Source organism: Pseudorasbora parva, chromosome 23 (genome assembly GCF_024679245.1).
Source record: "Pseudorasbora parva isolate DD20220531a chromosome 23, ASM2467924v1, whole genome shotgun sequence".
NCBI lineage: Eukaryota > Metazoa > Chordata > Actinopteri > Cypriniformes > Gobionidae > Pseudorasbora > Pseudorasbora parva.
Window position 1 is genome coordinate 15,272,748 of NC_090194.1, and position 20,299 is coordinate 15,293,046.

At 38.5% G+C, this 20,299-nt stretch overlaps 1 protein-coding gene across 5 annotated transcripts in view; it reads left to right on the forward strand.

Annotated features, from left to right (window-relative positions):
• Positions 1–20,299, forward strand: part of sh2d3ca (SH2 domain containing 3Ca) — a 70,122-nt gene that overhangs the window by 3,909 nt on the left and 45,914 nt on the right. For 3 of the 5 annotated variants that reach the window (XM_067432808.1, XM_067432804.1, XM_067432805.1), the window contains exons 2-4: positions 1,050–1,264; positions 3,486–4,206; positions 10,824–10,863. In XM_067432808.1, coding sequence (XP_067288909.1) covers positions 1,050–1,264; positions 3,486–4,206; positions 10,824–10,863 — 976 coding nt within the window. Of the gene's footprint in view, positions 1–1,049; positions 1,265–3,485; positions 4,207–8,339; positions 8,432–10,823; positions 10,864–18,257; positions 18,665–20,299 lie in introns of those variants that run through there. The other 2 variants (XM_067432807.1, XM_067432806.1) reach the window with 2 other exon arrangements.

Consider the following 20,299-nt stretch of genomic DNA (forward strand, 5'->3'; position numbering starts at 1 on the left):
CACACACCTTCAAGTGTTTAATTTCAATATTTTACAATGGCCAAGGCTATGACTGACAGTAACAAACATGCTTACACACACAATGTTTGTGTTCAAGGTTCAGTTTATGATGTTCAATTAGTATGACTGAGAGTGACAAACACATCAGTTATATTTAAAAGTTACTGTTGAATAAAAAAACTTTCAGAATAATTTATTTTGTCATAATCCTTATTTAATCTTAGTTCATACATTGTAAAAAAAATAATAATAATAATAAATAATAAAAATAATAATAATAATAATTATGACAACCTATGTTTTAAAAAAATTTTTACATCAAAATAAGCAATTTTAAACTTTTTTAGGTCAGTTTGATTTAATTTAAGGTTGAAGTAACTTTAAACATCCAAGTTGATTGTACTTAATTTTAAGGCAGCAACTTTTTTACGGTGTATAAATGTCAGCATCTACTAATTATTAAAATCCAAAAATTGTATCTGTTCACATTGTTTAATAGCGTTCAGCATGATCTAACAAAGACCACTTGTTAATACTGATTAATAAATACTGTAACAAATGTGTTGTTTATTGCTATGCATCGACTAATGTGTAAAGTAAAGTAATGTAATGAAGAAGAAATGTCACTTACAAGATGTATTGATTTTTAATTACAGATGACTGCTTGTCAACTCATATTCTCATAATTTGGTGCACATTAACTTCAACTCAAGGCTAATAAACAAACAAAAAATAAGTAATGATTTAACTAGGAAGAAATGTTTATTCTTCACTAATTCTAGTTGACTATAGCTGTGAAATTGACCTTGTACAAAAAGTCAGAGATCAAGTTTTATAAAAATAAAGTGGTAGGTAAGCCACAAAAACAAAATGGCTTTTTATAATAAGGTATGGTACTATTTTAATATAATATAAGGTATGTAGGATGATGCACATTTTGTTAGACGTGCTATTATTCGGCCATGTCACCTTTGACAGAGTAACCCAAGCTCTTGCATGTCAAGTGCTATTTAGTGCTATTGAGTAAGTGTTGCATTACTGTTTCGTAGGTATCCGCCCAGCAACCACAGGAAGTCTTTCTTTCGCTGCTGTTTCTTACAGAGCATCAGCCCTGTGCAGCGGAAGTGCACGCTTCTCTCTGTACACACAAATGCAACACACCTACAAGAGCCAGAAGTGAAGACCTGTGGCTTCCCATCCCATAAAAGACCATCTGCATCCTGTTGGACACAGGAGTCAGAGACCATGATCAAACGCAAACTGAGTGAGTATATTTGATTGAGGAGTTCTGTCAAAGTGTAATCCTTCAGACGGACATCTATTTGCCATGAGGCTTGTTATTGTGGTTGAAGTCTCTGGTCGGTTAAGCAAGTCTATTAAAGTTCAAAATGCCTTTAAATAATGCCCCACTGTCCTTGTGAAGCTACCAGCGAGTTCTAAAGGAGCAGAATTGTTGACATTATTGATTTTTATAATGGCTTTAAAGGGTAATGTTCCACTCTTATGAAGGTTAGTGTATTTGAAGGCACTAGTGCATAAACATAGATGTTTTTTAAAAAGGTTTTTGTTGTTTTGCTCACATGCCTTGAGGTAAAGCCAAAGCCAGAATCACAACATTCTGAAGACAGTGATGGGATATGGGAATACCGTAATGACATTTGGGGATTCAGCTGAACCAAGCAAATGAATGTACTTCAGACTAGATCAATATGAGCCAAATTGAACATCGACCAAGAGAAAACAAACTCATGATGAAAATAAAAGCATTTTATATCAGATTATTTTGAGTATAACTGAGAGATGTATTCAATATTGTGTAATATTGTGAGCAAATGTAAAAAAAAATGTAAAAGCACAGTCATGACAAAGAAAAACGCCACATACAAGTCACAAGTTTTTCCACAGAAGTCTTCTTAAACGTCATGTACACTCATTAAGTTTTTATGGTTATCATTCAGGAATAACAGAAGCAGAAGTTTAAGGAAGTTAGAGGAAAGTTTAAAACCTAAAATCTATTAAAAAAATATTTAAATAACATGCATGTTCATATACAGTACACACGCCAGTCTATTGCCAGTAAAAATATTGATAAATAAAATTTTGCCTTGCTAAAAGCTGTCACAATGGAATGACAATCACCAGTAACAAACAAAATATAACAGTACTATTAAAGTAAATATAGCAAGCATACATAAATATTGAAGCTTTATATTGATCAATAATTATTGTTATTCTATAAAATGACAACATATAAAACACATATATGTGACAATAATGTGACAAATACCCCGACCTGAACTTTATGAAATATAGTCTTTTCATGAGAAAATAGCGTAACCTTTCAGTTCAAATCTATTTTTATTTTATAGATTGACTATGTAGTCCAGTGTGGTTTTGTGCCTCCTCTCTATATATGAAAATGTGTATATGTTTACATTTCAAATTATGCACACATTGCAATTGCTTAAAATAATTTAACAGTAAAGTCGATATTTGAATATGTTTTAGGAATTGCTATGGACGCTTATCAGCATCACAAATCTAGTAAAGTTTTTTTATATTTACATTTTTACTAAATTTACTAAATTTATAACACTACATATTGTGTTATATTTCCTTGTCAGTAAAAAACAAAACGAATTAACGCTGCTGTAAGGGTGTTTCTAATAAAGCGGCTGAGGGAGCGACGGCAAATTTGACATCTTTCTCTTTTCTTTCATCTCTCTAAATTTTTCCCTCTTTTGGAAAGTGATGAAAACTCTATCACATATTTTTTTTATTTTGCTTTAAGAGCAGTCTTGGCACACAAAACAGGTTTCTCCCTTAATATCCTTAATAATTTGCATAGCTGTGTTTCTTCATCAAGTACAACACCTGGAAAAATCCATAAAGAACTACATCACTTTTAACAGTCTCATGTGTTATTCATTTCAGTCTGTCTGATGATGTATATACTCAGACCACTTGACAAGAAACAAAACCAGAACAGGGCTAAACTGTGACGCTCCCCCGAGAGCTATAATTATTAAGATAAATGAATAGACATTCCAACAGTGAAAATTTAGAGCAGGCCCTGACATTGAATATCATGCTAGAAACAAATTACGATAAAGCTTTATTTTAAGAATGGCCTTCCTGTTTGTACAGTATCTTAATTTCCTCACCCATTCATCATTATCACTGTTCTGCAACCATGACATGATTTTCATAAGAAAGAAATATTCTGGCTTCATGAAAGGTTCAGATGGATGTTTGAGAGACTTACGAGACCAGAGATTTTTTTCCCACAGACAAGGTCAGGGCTTGTATGTTTACTTAAGAGTTACATTTTTCTTTCTCACATTGAAAGAACTTTTGGAATGGCAGGGACCCTAGGGTGCACAGTCAGCCCTGAGTGGGCGTCATAAACCGTTTTTTCCCCTAAACATTCAAGACATTTAGAAAACTGAGTTACAGCATGCATAACATGCTTTCTCCTTTCTCAGGCTTCAAGTGGTTTGGTAGCCTCACCAACCTTCGGCGGAAATCAGATTCCCAGAAGGATGAAGCTCTCAAAGAGGTTTCCGCTGACGATATGGGCATGAGTCCGCGGAGCCAGAATTATGCCAGCTCCAGTGAAATGTACACGCACATGGGCACCATGCCGCGTCACCCGAAGAAGGAAAAAAGCTTGAAGAAGAGCAAGTCCAAGGACAAGAACAACCTCAATCAGAGTCAAAGCATGAGACCTGCTCAAGACCATGTAGTTGATTCACCCCTTCTCAGCGTACTCTCCTGGAAGGGCCTGGAGGTCCTGGAAGACCCCATAATGGAGGACAAACCAACTGTAGGGACCAGAGATAGTCACATCCAGAATCGTGACCTTCCACCTCCCCCGACTGTGGATGGACACTCAACAAAGCTGGAAGATGAACATAAGGAGCCTGCAGTTGACTCCAAGCTACACGTTGACCCACCGAGTGCATATCTTGAACCTTCACCAGATCTATATTTGAGCAAAGAGTCAAAGGTCCAGCCAGTGCTGCCCAAGAAAAAACATAGAGAAGACGCTTCCGTGGATGCTGAGGAGCTCCAGGTGGACAGTAACTTGATTCAGTTGCCTCTGAAGATGAGCAGCCAGATGGAGGCAAAGACAGCAGTAGGAGAACATGCTAATATAGGATCAGACTGTAAACCAAACAATCAGGAAAAGATGGAGCCTAACAGGTAAAAATAAGCCACGTTACTTGATTTTTCTAACTGATCTTTGTTTATTATGTACCATTAAGTTCAGTAGCTACGTTCATTCAGTACACTTGAAGTTGCAATAGTCTTTTCTTCCCTATTGTGACGTATATCTGATTAAAACTCTCTTCCTTGAACAAGAAAAAAAATACGACAGGGCTTGAATTTGTCCATTGGGAATTGTTGAATCCCATATTGAGAAAAAAATGTATTCTACCCTCATGTGATGAAGCAGATTGTGAGAAGGAAGGGGAGATCAACTCAGAAAATTTCCGAAAATTCTTGTATTAAAGGGTTAGTTCACCCAAAAATGAAATTGATGTCATTAATGACTCACCCTAATGTCGTTCCACACCCGCAAGATCTTTTTGGAAGAACGCGGAAGAGAAGACAATGCTAAATAAATTCATAGTTTTTGATATTTTTGGACCAAAATGTATTTTCGATGCTTCAAAAGATTCTAATCAACTAACTGATGTCACATATGGACTACTATGATGATGTTTTTATTTCCTTTCTGGACATGAACAGTAAAGTGGGCATTGACTGCAAATGCTCTGGGACTAAAATATAAAATATCTTAAACTGTGTTCCGATGATGAACAGAGTTCTTACGGGTGTGGAACGACATTAGGGTGAGTCATTAATGACATCAATTTCATTTACTCTATTACTCATTCAAAAAACGAAAACAAAAAAAAATGGAAAAAGGAAGGAAAAGTTGGTACACCACAGTTCCAAAAATAGAAAACCGTTTATTTCGTGTTCTCATCACAGGTGACGTTTCGAGTCCACTGGCGCTGCATCAGATTTTTTTTTTCATTGGAAACACAAGTACGAGAAAAAAGCATACTCTGGATTCGGGCAAATTTTCCGAGCCCGGAGCCCTCCCCGGACCAAATACGCATAATCTTTACTCTATTTAATTGATGTAAGTGTGAACTCGTGAATATGTAGTGGACGCATGATTTTTTTAAAAACCAGGGTAAAGTAAGGGTGTAAGCAGGGACTACCATGCCTGAGACCCCGCTCTGAGTAGGATAGGTTGCATTTGGTGCCGTGACCCGGATTCGAACCGGGGTTGCTGCAGCCACAACGCAGACTACTAACCACTTTACTAGCACTGCCCCAAATGTAACTGGTCCTACTCTACCTGCTCTGAGGTTGTTGCGGCGTGGGAGGTGGTTGCAATAACAAGGAGGGCAAACACCTCAGCCTCTAACATTAGTTGCTAGAATGCCTCTTGAGGCCAGGCTCTTTACACACACAGCTCTACTAGCCTATGTCTGTTACACTCACCCCCCTAAACCTCACTCCCATCCAGGTCAATAGCACCAATGTGCACTCCAAATGGCACTAACCGGTCCTACTCGACCCGCTCCGAGTGTCAGTCTCTAGTGCGCGTCTCTTGATGATCTCTTGAGGCCAGGGCAGTGAGGTTTACACTAACAACTGTCTTTCTGTCCTACGTCTGTTACATTTACAAACTTTTCTTTCTTGTTTTTCTAGCTGAAAAGTCCTTGATATAATCAATGACTTTTAAAGTAAAACCGATAGACATTCATATTTTTTTGCATTTGTTTGTATTTACAAAGACCAGTTTTGAGAAATTGAGTAACGAAATATCCTGTTCACACAATAGCGTCTCGAATACTGTCCCTGTCCCAAATGGCACACTTCATGTGCACTTACGGTCTTGTGAACAATGGAGTGTGCCATTGTGTGTGTTGGTGAAAGTTCATCAAATGAACTGATAACTGATCATAAATTGAGACATTACGGTGAGTTACAGAATTACAGAAGGAATAGCGGTATAACCCCTGGCTAAATTCCTTCCATTGACCTTATCAATCATGGCTTCCCAACAGTCCCCATCTGTTGAATCGGCTCTATCACTCTCTTTCCTCTCCACCTATATAGCTGACATGTGGTGAGCAGCACACTAGTGCCGTTGCACTTTTGCTGCTGTCCCATCATCGAGGTGGATACTGAACACTGTAGTGTGGGTGAGACCCCCTGATATAATTGTAAAGCGTGTTTAGGTGTACAGTAGTACATAATAAAAAGCTATATAAATCATTCATTCATTCATTCATTCAACTCTTTCCAGATCTATCAGGAAGCTGCACTGTAATGTCAGACTAGACTAATCCTCATGTCTGACCACAGACCATGACAGTGTGGTTTTGTGAAACAATATATGCTCTTGTTCTTTTGTGACAGCAGTTCTGGCTCATTATACATGTACATCAGTATTGATGTCACGCTTGAGATGTTCTCACGAGATAGAGGCTGAGAAAAAACACATTACCGTGATTCTTCCGTATCTGCTCTGGTATCTAATACAGTTTATCTCAGGGGCTTAGACTCCAGTGGAAACCATTGTGTTATTTTTTGAATATTGATATCAAAATTCCAGAGTATTGAAGGGATGGTTTCCCAAAAAAAGAAAATTATTTTACTCACCCTCATGATGTTCCAACCCTGTATGACTTTCTTTCTTCTGCTGAACACAAAATATATGTTTAAGAAAACGGGTAACTAAACAGTTGATTGGCCCCATTGACTTCCATATATGGAAGAAAAAAAATACTATGAAAGTTAAATGGTTAGTTCACCCAAAAATTAAAATGCTGTCTATAATTACTTACCCTAATGCCGTTCGACACCCGTAAAACCTCAGTTCATTTTCGAAACACAAATGAAGATATTTTTTTTGAAATACGATGGCTCAGAAAGCCCTTCATTGACACCAATGTCATTTCCTCTCTTAAGACCCATAAAATTCACTAAAGACGTCGTTACAAAGCCCATCTCACTACAGTGGCTCTACAATTTGATGAAGCGACGAGAATAGTTTTTGTGCGCAAAAAACAACAAAATAATGACTTTATATAGTGATGGGTCGATTTCAAAACCAAGTTTTGAATGTTATGAATCAGCGTATCGATTCATGATTCGGATCGCCAATGTCACGTGATTTCAGCAGTTTGACATGCGAATCGAATCATGAATCAATACGCTGATTCATAACGGTTCGAAACTTTGTATTGAACTCACTATATAAGTGATAATAAGCCACTAGATAATCCATCACTATATAAGTCCTTATGTAGGTTTTTTTGTGCAAAAAAAATAAATAACGACTTATAGAGTGATGGGCCGATTGCTCCCTGATTCGTTGCTTCATAAAATTATTGTAGAATCACTGTAGTGAGATGGGCTCTGTAACGACGTCTTTAGTGCCTTTTATGGGTCTTGAGAAAGGAAATGACATTGGTGTCAATGAAGGCCTGTCTGAGACATCAGATAATACAAAAATATCTTAATTTGTGTTCCGAAGATGTCTTACGGGTGTCGAACGACATTAGGGTAAGTAATTAATTACATAATTTTCATTTTGAGGTGAATTAACCCTTTAATGTTTGGTTACAGACATTCTTCAAAATATCTTCTTTTGTGTTTCGCAGATATTCATACAGGTTTGCAATAACTTGAGGGTGAGTTAATGATGACAGAATTTAAATTTTTGGCTGAACTATCCCTTTAAAAATATTTGATGTTGGGATCCATCATAGGAATGCGGGTGTTAAAAATTATTTTTTATATCAGGCTTTAAATTATTACGCCCCCTGCATGGTATTGTCAAGGTTATGTCTATTTAGTTTCATCCTGCTCCTTTTCTGTGTTCCTTGGTCATTAATTCTGATCAATCTCACATCAGCCGTTTCTGTTCTGGTTAACTAACTCTCCTTGTGTATTTTAGACCTTACTTTCCATCTTTTCTATGGTTTAACATGGTTGTGTTTTCCTGCGTTTCTCCCTTAAAGAAGTTTCTCCCTGTTACAGCCACACACATGACAACTACAGCCATATTTCCCATTTCACTTGCTGGCATGCAAATGACTGGCTATGAGATCACAAATCTGCGACTGTTTGATTGATCAGTGAGGTCAACCTAAAGTGTTGACCCTGATAAATTCACATTAGAGGGCAGCAGAGAGCAACAGGATGAACAGGGATGCAAATGAAAGTTGCTGTTCAATCTGCTCAGCGTCCATAAGGACTCGACAAGCCATATGAAGCAACAGACTGGCAAATGTAATTTACAATTTTAAACTTAGGCCTTCTTTTTTGAAGAAAAGGTTTTTGTTGTTGTAGTTTTCTTTCTGTGTTATTTGGGTATGAATTTGCACAAGGACTTAAGGTAAGTTTAACATTGTCAGTGTTGTACTATGTGTTGCAGTGTAAATGTCAAAAAAGGGTCATCATTTCCTTTAAAATTTTATTTGACTGCTACTACAAAACCAAGTTTCATAATCTTGTGTCAGTTTTAATCTTGATGACAGTGGTGGCTAAATTGCATATGATAGTAGGCTAATATTGAGTAAATAGTGAACTTGACTAACAAATTAGTGAACTTTAAATCTATACTGTATACTTTGAATTCAGCATAGCCTTTACAAAAGTGTCCTTTGGTCATAGCAATATGGCGTATAGTTATAATATCAAATAATAATGATTTTGTTACTTTGAGAAAATTATTATTATTATTATGGTACCTCATCTTGGAGAGGCGTTTTAATGCAGATACTGCAAACTGTTAGCCTAGCAAACGGTATGATGCATAAGCATTTTACCCTGGATTGTAGAAGACTGTACTTAGTTATCTTTATAAACAACACTTGGTTTGTTGTTTGCATGGCAGATATTTTCCCTGTCATTTGTAAATGCGGCTGAAAGAGAATAATGATGTGAGGTCAACCAGCACAGCTGGAGGATGTGAGAAATGTCTTCAGGAAACAGCGTTAAGTGTCTTCCTGCTTTTGTAAGGAATGTTTTAAGAGCTTCACCAGCATCACTCTACCAGGACAACCTCTGATAAAACTATAAAAGAGTATCTTTCACTAAACGAAGATCATGCATAGTCAAAATTCCAGTTGCCATCTCATAAAATTTTTGTGGCAGTATTCAGCAGTAAGCAGCTTCTAGATTGCTGACACATGCATACTTTTTGTTTTTATGAGTGGTGGACCATTAAACATGAATTAATGGGATACAAGACAAAAAAAAAAAAGAGGATTCAGTTCCTACACTTTTCGTCCCTGCAAGTTGGGTGTACTAGATCTCCCCCAAATCCTTCCGAACGCACAACATTAGCATTTTTTTCCAACTAATACTGCAATTACATTCATTTGAATATAAAAGTAAAAGAATGAACAATAAAATGAATATAAATGTAATACAATTAACATATTATTAATAATATTAATTATATTAATATTATTATTGTATTCATAACATTAAAACAATAATGATTTATTATTATTATTAATTAAATAAATTACTATTTTGATATCACATGACCAGCCAAATTCAAAATATAACCCTTTTTTGGACACTTTCAGTTCAGTTTTCTTCAAAGGCATCTTTTGCTGCAGTGTGTTTTTTGCATCCACACCACAAGATGTCAGTGTAAAATTCAAGATGTCAAAACTGGCTTAGCATACACCCGAAGGCAAACACTCATCTTTTTAAAAAGCGGTTGTTGTTTTTATCTGCTTCCATTCCTGTGTTTCAGAAAAAGAAACGTGTTCAACACACACACATCGTTTCACTTTGACTGAGCATTCATTCAATGTCTAGTCAGTGTGTTTAGCAGTGGCTTCAACGTTTTACACACTTCTGCTTTTATGAAACAGTTCCCATGCTGAAAGTCTCATAAGTCTGAAAGCAAAAATTATATTTGTTTCTCTCATACCAAAAACGCTTTCTGTCCTTTAGGAAAGACTGGGGTTATATCACACTTTTACACCAATGACAATTCCTCAGGAATCAGTACTATATTCCTCTTTTATTCTAAATATTCCACACAAACGAAAACATCCAAAATAATGCTGCTTTTCTAATTTTCAAAGTTTTTAATTGGTCCAGAAAGAAAGATGTCAGTAGCATTCCGTTTACTGTGGTTAATGCTATATCTGTGCAATTCCTGTTTTTGGTTGAACCTCATTTCATCCTGTCATTGATGTGGCGTGCTGAAGGAGGAACGTGAACAGCATTTTCACTTCCTTTGGATGTTAAAAAAAGGTTAAGTTCCTCTGTGAGATTTATGAAGCATCTTCTGACGTGAAAGGAATCATAACAGGAATAGTTAAGATAATAGCTTATTTATGAAATCCATCTCTCATTCTCATCCTAAATTCCAGAGCATCCTAAATTAAAGTTTACGGAACCCCTAAGAGGATGATTATTTTTCTGTTTTCTTTCGATCACGACTTGATTATCTTGTGATCTTGACATAAGTTGTCTCATGATCACAACTTATATTCTTGTGATCTCAACATAACAAAAAAGTAAAAAAATGTATTTTCAAAAATTTTCATAGGTATAAACATGTATTATAATTCTGTGCAATACTTGATTCTGATAGATATAGTACTTTTGTATAATGACACAAAATGTTTGTCAATTTATTTAGCTAGTTTGCAATGTGTAAGTACAAATATGACTAGTTGACTGTTAACTATATTGAATAATTATATAACATGAATAGTTTGTGCTACAAAATTATTTTGACAGTGTTTTTCTTTTCACAGACAGCTGGACACCACAGACAACCAAGGGGAATATGTGGAAGTAAGGAATTTTTTCTTTCTCTTAGCAAAACGTCACTTGATAAAGTGTATTTAAACTAGGCAAATCTCTCATCCTTGATAGGGAGGCACTGGAAAGAATTATCTTAATATATCTGTCTATTACTTCAATATGTCTGTTCTTTGAGGCTTTCTCCTGACAACTTGCTGAATATGGTTATTTCATGCTTAATTAGGCAAAATCCCTGTATTCATTAACTAAAAGCACCATTTGGAGATGTAATAAGAAATTAATCTAATGAGTTCTAAGGAATGTGCTGATTTGGTGCAAATTAATGTCTTGCCTGTCCCTGCCTTTATTTACACTCATTAAGATATTAGAGTCTGCATTTAATTGCTGTGTAGTGAACTCTGCTACCTCTAGATGGTGCTATAAACTGATCTTCATTCTCTGAAGCTCTGTGTAAGGGAAGGTTAGGTGTGGCCAGGCCCACATGAACCTCAAGCCTTTAAAACACACATTCTCATTTACACACACACTATATAAACAATGTGCAGATAAATACTGAAACTTCCTCTTTACTCTTGCACCTTACTCTTGCACACAGTTTAATGTTTCTTATGAATGGGAATTGTGAGGAAGTAAACAATTCCGATTCCTAAATTATTTTAGTACATTTGAGGAACAAACATTTGCAAAAAAAATGCTGACATTTGCATCTTTAATCAAAGGGCCTGATATCTTGACAAAGGCTACTTGCCATATTGTTGGTAAATAAATAGCCTATGCTTAAGAGAGTGTGCAGTTGTACTCATTTAATTCAAATGTAGAATGTAGCATGCGCAATATTGCCAAAAGTTTTGGGACACCTGCCTTTACATGCACATTAACTTAAATGGCATCCCATTCTTAATCCGTAGGGTTTAAAGGTCCCATGGCATGGATTTTTTTATTATTTTTTAATGTTTCCTGAGGTGTACTTATTTTGTTAGTATGGTTTTTACATCAAAAAATGTCATAATTTAGAAATAAAAGGCATTTTTTCTATATACTGGTATTAGCCCTCGGGCTTGAATGCTCTGTTTCAAGAGGCGTGTCTGCTGTGAGTCTTCAGTGAAAACACCCACTTTTGTGATTGGCTGACATCTTTGCATTTGAAATGAGATTAGGTGCAGAGGGGGCGTGGTTTAGTGAGCCTGAGCACTCACTGCCAGTCGAGAGAGAGAGAGAGAGAGAGAGAGAGAGAGAGAGAGAGAGAGAGAGAGAGAGAGAGAGAGAGAGAGACGGAGCTGGGGAAAGATTGTTGTTGAGAGCGCAAGTTTATATTTTGTTTGTATCTGAGAGCTCTGAATAAGCACGAGTAAACTTTGCAACATTATTTCTCTCACAAAATGCTTTCACCACAGCTAACACGACTTCAACATGAATACAGTAAGAGCTTCTGTTGAGCAGCTTAACGGCAGTTTGGACAAGTGTGCACTGATTATATACGTGTGATTGACAGATCCGAACATTATAAAAAGTGTTCTTTGATCGCTCTCTGGAGTTTAATCATTTAAATAACAGATTTGTTTCATGCTACTAACAGAAACGCTGTGAAGTTGATCATTTTAGTAACTGGCTTGATTCACCGATGCATCAAGACGACCAGCGGCGGGACTGACAGTATTAAATGATTTAGAAAGCAAGTCTGTGTGAATTTGAATGATTAGCTACACATCAGAACTCACTGAAACCAGATCAGGCATTAATGAACACTTTTACTCACTGTTTGTGGCGGTGCTGTTGAATCCATATGGTAAAGCCTGTACTGCTGACATCACAACTGATAAACTGAATCCATTCTCTACTATTTCTCTGGGCAGGAAAAGCAGAGGAAGGGGAGGAAACCTTTCCTGGTATGACGTCATAACAGGAGAATTTAAGATCGGCTCACCTGAGCTCTCAATTTCTCAAAGGCAGAGAAAGACAGCCAGAACTCGGTTTACACCGATCAAAATTTCTAGCCACTTGGGGACAATATTCAGGCTAGGGGAACTCATATTAATGTTGAAAAACCTCATAAAATAAAAATGTCATGCCATGGGACCTTTAATATGAATTTGACCCATCCTTTGCAGCTATAACAACTTCAACTCTTATGGAAAGGCTTTCCACAAGGTTTAGGAGTGTGTTTATGTAAATTTTTGACTATTCTTCTAGAAGGGCATTTGTGAGGTCAGGCACTGATGTTGGACGAGAAGGACTGGCTCGCAGTCACCGCTCTAATTCATCCCAAAGGTGTTCTCTCGGGTTGAGGTCAGGACACTAGGTAGGCCAGTCAAGTTCCTCCACACAAAACTCGCTTATCCATGTCTTTATGGACCTTGCTTCGTGCACTGGTCTGCAGTCATGTTGGAACAGGAAGGGGCCATTCCCTAATTGTTCCCATAAAAGTTGGGAGCATGAAATTGTCCAGAATGTCTTGGTATGCTGACGCATTAATACTATTTTTCACTGGAACTAAGGGACAACCCCTAAAAATTAAAAAAAAAATCCCATACCATAATCCCCCCTTCACCAAACTTTACACGTGGCACAAAGCAGTCAGGTATGTACCATTCTCGTGGAAACCACCAAACCCAGACTGACAGACAGAGAAGCGTCATTTGTCACTCCAGAGAACACGTCTCCACAACTCTAGAGTCCAGTGGCGGCGTGCTTTACACCGCTGCATCTGACGATTTACATTGCACTTGGTGATGTAAGGCTTGGATGCAGATGCTGAAACCCATTACATGAAGCTCTCTACGGACTGTTCTTGAGCTAATTTGAAGGCCACATGACTTTGGAGTACTGTATCAATTGACTCTGCAGAAAGTTGGCAACTTCTCAGCATGCGCTGACCCCGCTCTGTGATTTTCTGCCACTTTGTGGCTGAGTTGCTGTTGTTCCCAATTGCTTCCACTTTGTTATAATACCACTAACAGTTGACCGTGGAATATTTAGTAGTGAGGAAATTTCATGAATCGACTTACTGCACAGGTGGAAACCTATAACGATACCACGCTTGAATTCACTAAGCTCCTGAGAGCGACCCATTCTTTCACAAATGTTTGTAGAAGCGTCTGCATGCCTAGGTGCTGGATTTTACGCATGTGGCCATGGAAGTGATTGGAAGACCTACATTCAGTTATTTGGAGGTCAGTTATTTATCCCAATACTTTTGGCCATATAGTACAAAATCTGTAGAACTAGAAATAGGTTACAGAATGAAATAAACCAAACACGTTAAATTCGACTAGTTTCCACCAAATGACAGATTCATTTTGCAGTAGATTACTGTACTAGTTTGATTGGATGCACAGAGTTCCTCCCCTCCACTCATTGGATGGCTCTCTTCTTCACCACAATATGAAACTTTAATAATGTCTGAGTTAAAATGAGTCTATGCCCTGAATGTTCACTGTAATGGCAAAAAACAGCTCTTTCAACTGGAAACAGAGATGAAAAACTGGTCTTTGCTCCAGAACAGAATGTTCCCAGAGGCCCAGACACTGGTGTTCGTAATTGCATTTTTCCATTCAGCCGTTAATACCAAATGTTTATTTTCTGCTGGGCTGTCATCTCATTATCTCGGCTGTTTCTAGATCTCACACCTTTCCCAGCACCTTAGGATTGAACCTCTAACCTTTCCGCTCTGCCTCTAACACCAATTAGCAGTTTCCTTTCAATAATTGTATCATTCTACTGAAAGAGCAATACTCAAAGTAATACCATGATTCTACTTTGATACTTATACTTATTTCAATTGAAACATATCTAGTAGCATGGTATGCCATTGTACCATGTCCATCAAATATTATTAGGACCATGGTACCTTTTGTTACATTTTAGCATGGTTTCATTTGTATCGAAAGAAAATAAGACTTAACTGATATTTGTACTTAAAGGGCCACTAAAGTGCCTAAAGTAATTTCCACTGAAACAGGAAGACAGGATGGGACATATCAAGCAGCTTCTTTATAATGTAGGGTGTGGGATGCTTTAGATTTTGGAGAGCATTTTATTGGACAGAAAATATTATGAGAAGCAGAGTGATGTCATCCATATTAGCGAAAGTAGAAGACTGTACGTTTTGAATGCTTATATTTTCTAAATGTGAAATTTTGCACAATTTTCGCACTAGCTTATAGATAACCTCAAGGCTAACATATTCATACGATTTTGATTTCAAAGAGTCCATTTTGGACACAACAAGTAGTAAAGATAGCAATTGTGGTGTTTTTCCATGGAATTCTCACTGAAACAATGTTATGGTGGGTTGCTTAGGCATTTCTAGGGGTTCCTAGGGTTTTCTAGATGGCTTTTTTTACTGGTCAAAAGACGCCAATCCCTGGCCTCTGTGATATTTGAGATGCAAGATATGTCTCGGTCCTTCTTTCAATGGTGTTTTATTGTGCGCCAGGCAAAGATCATAATTTAGATTGCTTAGTAAAGTAACAGCACAATCTCCTTAACAAGCTGTATGGTTTGTGCTCTCTTGGCAAGGGGTTTTATATGTTTTAAAAATAACAATAGTAATAGTTATGCTTAAAAAGAACAAGACATAGAGAGGTGAACATTCAATGAAGAAAGACAGGCACTGAAATGAGAGACAAATTGATGTACACCCAGCTGGTGAACGATGGGGGTTGTGATACCCCTCTTTTTCCACTCCCTCCTGTTTTTCAGCATGGAAATACATACAGAACAGCCAGTTATTCCAGTCAGATCGAATCACTACGCAGCTCTACATTGATTAGCACTGTAAATTGACTAGACCTCACGCACTAACATGCTTCTCATGGTCTTCTATTACTGCTACAGATCAAACCAAATGACCAAACTGCTTGATCAGCAAAAGCAGCGCCGACTTGGGCCGGAGCCATATAGCACGGCAACCACAATACCCAGAATTCCAAGGGGGTCGAGCTCATTAATGTTAATGGTAAGGGGGAGGCGAGGCGTACGGGCCCTGTAGGCAGATGGAGGTAGAGACAAACCCCCTCCACCTCCTCATTATCAGTTCTCTCACAGAGTCTAGCTCCTCTCCATTGTACCGCTGCACCCTGCCTGCAGGACACTCACTGTGTAATTAATATTTAACGGAGAGAGAGATTGAATGAAAGATTGAGGAGGGGTTGTGATGGAAAAGCCATGATCAGCATAGATACACACAACAGCGTGATACCGAAAACAAGAACTAGAGAGCAAGCACAGAAAGAAGATCCAGGACAGAGAGGAAGTTAAGAAACATCAAGTTAGCTTTAATATCACAGTTGTTTCTCCTAGACATGAGATTCAATTTAGCTAAAGATTACTTTTCAGATCTGTTCCTGCATCTCAAATACTGCTTGGTAGCAAGACATGGTCGTGGTTTCAATGGGATGGAACTGGAAGAATAATGGCAATTTCAAACAATTTCCTTCCATCTGCCATTGGTTAAATAAACAGGTAGCCCCGCCCCGATATAACACCATTGGTTGGCCAATTATTCCTGTAGTATTCTGGTCAGGACACTCAAATAAGCACAGCAATGCTTTGATACTACCACAAAGCCACAGGGAAATCAAGCTACAAAAAGTCAATTTAGGTAGTAATTTCATCTCTCGCAAATATCTGTCTGTGGTTGCCATATGTTTGTCACCATGTGTGTGTCATGTGAGACTCCTCACTATATCTGTGGTAATAACATGAAATCCTTTTTTCATTACATGATCTCATGAGACAAACCCACACCATAACATATGATGTTAACCCACAGAACGGATTACACCACTATCTTTTACTCTTTAAGAGCTGCAACTTGACATTTATCCTCCTATTGTCTCAGGCTGATGAGCGTTCAACATGAAATTAACATGTTCTTAGTGGATTATCTTCAAATGCACAATAGCAGTACGATTTCTTTGCAGAATGGCCTTCGTCTAATTATAGCTTTTGTTTTTCATTGTATAAATTCCCTAATTGATACTGTAAGCTTCATTGCTTAGTAATCTTGTTACAGAACCAAATGTATAGACGGTGCTGATGTGAACCTTACAGTCAAACACATGGCTGTCTGGTCTTAGATGATGGATGTCCAGCAGGTGTGTTCAATCCTGCTCCTGGAGGGCCACTATCCGGCAGTGTTTAAATCCTAATTAAATGCATTTGAACCAGCTAATCAAGATTTTAGTATTACTACAAGGAAAATGTGTTGCAGCAGGTTGGAACCAAACTCTGCAGGACATTGGCCCTCCAGGAACAGGATTGGACACCTCTGATTTAATGGAATAGTTTACCCAATAATTATAATTTATATAAATCTGAATTCTTCCATGGAACACAAAAGGAGAAGTTTTGAAGAACGTCCAGACTGCTCTTTTCCTTACATTGAAAATGAATGGGAGCTCCGAGTTTAAAGAGAAACACCATAATTGTAGTCCAATCGACTTCACATCTTCTGAAGTCATATGATTTTATGTAACAGATGGACATTTTTGTAATTTTTCATGGATATTCCTACTCCACCACTGTAGCTCTCTATTCTCATTTAACATATTAAAACTTGACGTGGCTTTTTTGGTTACAAGACATGCAAGATCTATTGCCATTTGATGTAAAACCTGCAAAGTCTTAATACATAAAGAAGCATAAATAATATTTGAAAGCTGTTACAGAGGGAATGATTATCTGTGAATAACTAATGAACTTCCAGCCTGTTCCTGTTTGGAACAATTTCAGCTTGAGCAAATGACAGTCTTTCCTTTTTTTTTTTTGAATGAACTATTCCTTTAAGGTGTTGCTGTCAAGGCTTTGAGTTGGTTGCCATAGCAAGGCGTCCATTTTGATGTCACAATAGTCCCCAGGGACCAAACGCCCCACCCTAGACTGCCGTGCCAGATTCAGACTCATTTTATCTGGAGTAAGTGTGTGCATGCGTGGGCAGTATCCAAAAGGGAATATTCAAGGACTGAGGCTCATTAGCAGGTTTTTACTACGTTCCTAGAAAACATAATTTTATTTCCAAGCACAACTCAGATTCTAAATAGATCCTGCATGCCCAGACTTACAACATCCATTCCTGTTTTAAAAAACCCCTCATATACAAACAGTCATGTGTGCCTGGATTTAACTATTTTCTCTGCAACTCTCTGTGGGTGTGGGAGTGTGTCTGTGCATGAGGGTGAGTGTCTATAGACTGACTGCCCCCCTCCTGCTTTTCTTTTGCAGTCTTTTTAACCGGAATAAAGGGGAAAATTCCTTTGAGTAGGTGCTGAATGCGTGCGCCACATACCTCTCTCTCTCTTTCTGTCTCGCTCCCCCCAGCATTGTTTGGAGCCCTGGAGGAGGGGGTGGGTGGGGTCTCAGTGCCTGCAAGCATCTCTCTCTTGCTACATCCCTCTCTCTCCCCCTCCGTCCCTCCCCCCACCCACTGCTTTCATCCAAGAGCGATGAGGTAATCCCTGCCAGCACTGTGAAGCATAGCAAGCGCTAGAGTGAGAGTAAGAGGCAGTGGGACTGAGTGGGAGAGATACATTAAAAGTCGGAGCGGGAGAGAGAGAGATCGAGACATTGAGAAGGGAGAGAGAGGAAGCCGGTGCAGATCTGGGATGACGCTGGCTCTAGTGGAACAGCGATAGCACTGATCAGTTGCGGCAGTGGCTTGAGCGCGGGTGAACGCTAGGAGATAGGGCATGACCCGGGGCTTCTAGTGGACTCCAGGGGTGGACGAGCCGAAGAGAGGAGGACCAGAGCCATGACGGAGAGATGCAGCCTGTGGAGTGCCCTGTCAGCGGCTGCCTGCTGCTTCTACAGGGGCTCCTTCATGCAGGTGCAGGTGAGAGAGGGGCATCCCCTGAATGCTTGTTTGTGAGCATGCATCCACAAAGTATGTGCATGTATACGCTGTGTGATGCGTGAGAAAAGGTGTGGATCTGGATTACATCATCTCTAAATGTGCCATCAGGAGTTCCTGCGTGAGAAGTAGAAGAAGATGCATGTCACATTTCCAATGTGGTGTGGTGTATACATATTGATTCCTCTGATTCCGTTCAGGGCATCTGCTTGCAGGGAAGGGTGCCCCTCAGGGCTATGTGTTTGGCCCGGTACAATTGTGCAAACCCAACAACTGTGTCATTCCACCAGCCTGGGCTATGATATCACTGCACCGTGTGCGTGTGTGTGTGTGTGAGTCTATGTGCCGACTGGGCTCAGCTCACTTTGGCTCAGCTGTAACACTACTGCTGATGATGCACAGTTGGATGAGCAGGCAGGGCTCTGTTGTCACCCTGCGGTTATGTAGTGGATTGTAATGGGGCTCAGGAAACAGGAGAATGCATCAAAGTAGCTCTGGAGGTCATGCTTTTTATATCTGAAAGTAATGATATATTGTTTCATGCAAGGCTCAGAATACAAAAAACTCTGAGTTACTCTGTCGAGGTCTGATACATGATCTCAGAACAACACAGGATTTCAGTGGGAAGGCTGGAAAAGGGAATGGGTGTCGTCTAATTGTCCTCTATTTCAGCCAACTTGGACGGGATAACAACAGTACAATTTTGGCTCTGAGTTTGGGTGGTGCTATAACCACTATACAAAGAAGGACAATACTTGTTTGCCTCATTTACTTTTCTCACCCTCTCTCTCTGTTTGTTTTTCCTGTTCCTTTTAAAAGCTAAACAGAGGGCGTTTAAGGTGATGAAATTAAAGTGTTTTGCACTACAGAGTACCAGAGTGACACTGTCTCACTATAAATGCACAGCTAGTTTCAGATAGCAAAAATGTCCATATAAAAACAAAATGTTTACAGTGCATTTTTAGTTATAGACAGTTTACAGCTTTCACAGTCTAGCCCTAAGGGTGCAGTTACTTAAGCCTTACCACTATGTTCTCTTTATAGTTTATACTTTTAGTATAATCGAATCTGTACAAATGTGAGAGGAATATTTTTTTTTATAGTTCTTACATTGTGCAGGAAAAACTCCTGGCTAGTATGTATACAGCACAAGCTTGGAGCAAGCCATATACAACACACACCCCACAGTTGTGTCAATTTGGCATTTACAAAGAACAAAATGAAAATACTCAAATCCATGTAGGGGCCAATGAGGTCCATGGACTGTCTGTAATGATGTATGTGTTTGTCCCATTGGCCACCTGAGCTCAGAGCTCACCAGGAGGAGATGACGGTGTCTCAGCTGCAAATTGATAAAAGTCATTCTGAGTGAATTTCACATGCAGACAGTGGAGAATTTCTTTGTCTGTCAAGTAGCTTGACCTTGTATGCACCTTTGCGTTACACTGATTTCTGCTTTTAGGTTTATGGAATGTACAGTTGTATAGGTAGACATTTTGGTTGGCATGTTAATTTAGATAGCTTGGCCCAAGAAACTCAAGCCTTAACCTTATATTTCTAAACCCAATTCTAAGACAGTTTTAACACTTTGCTTGCAATTTTTCCAACAACATCTTG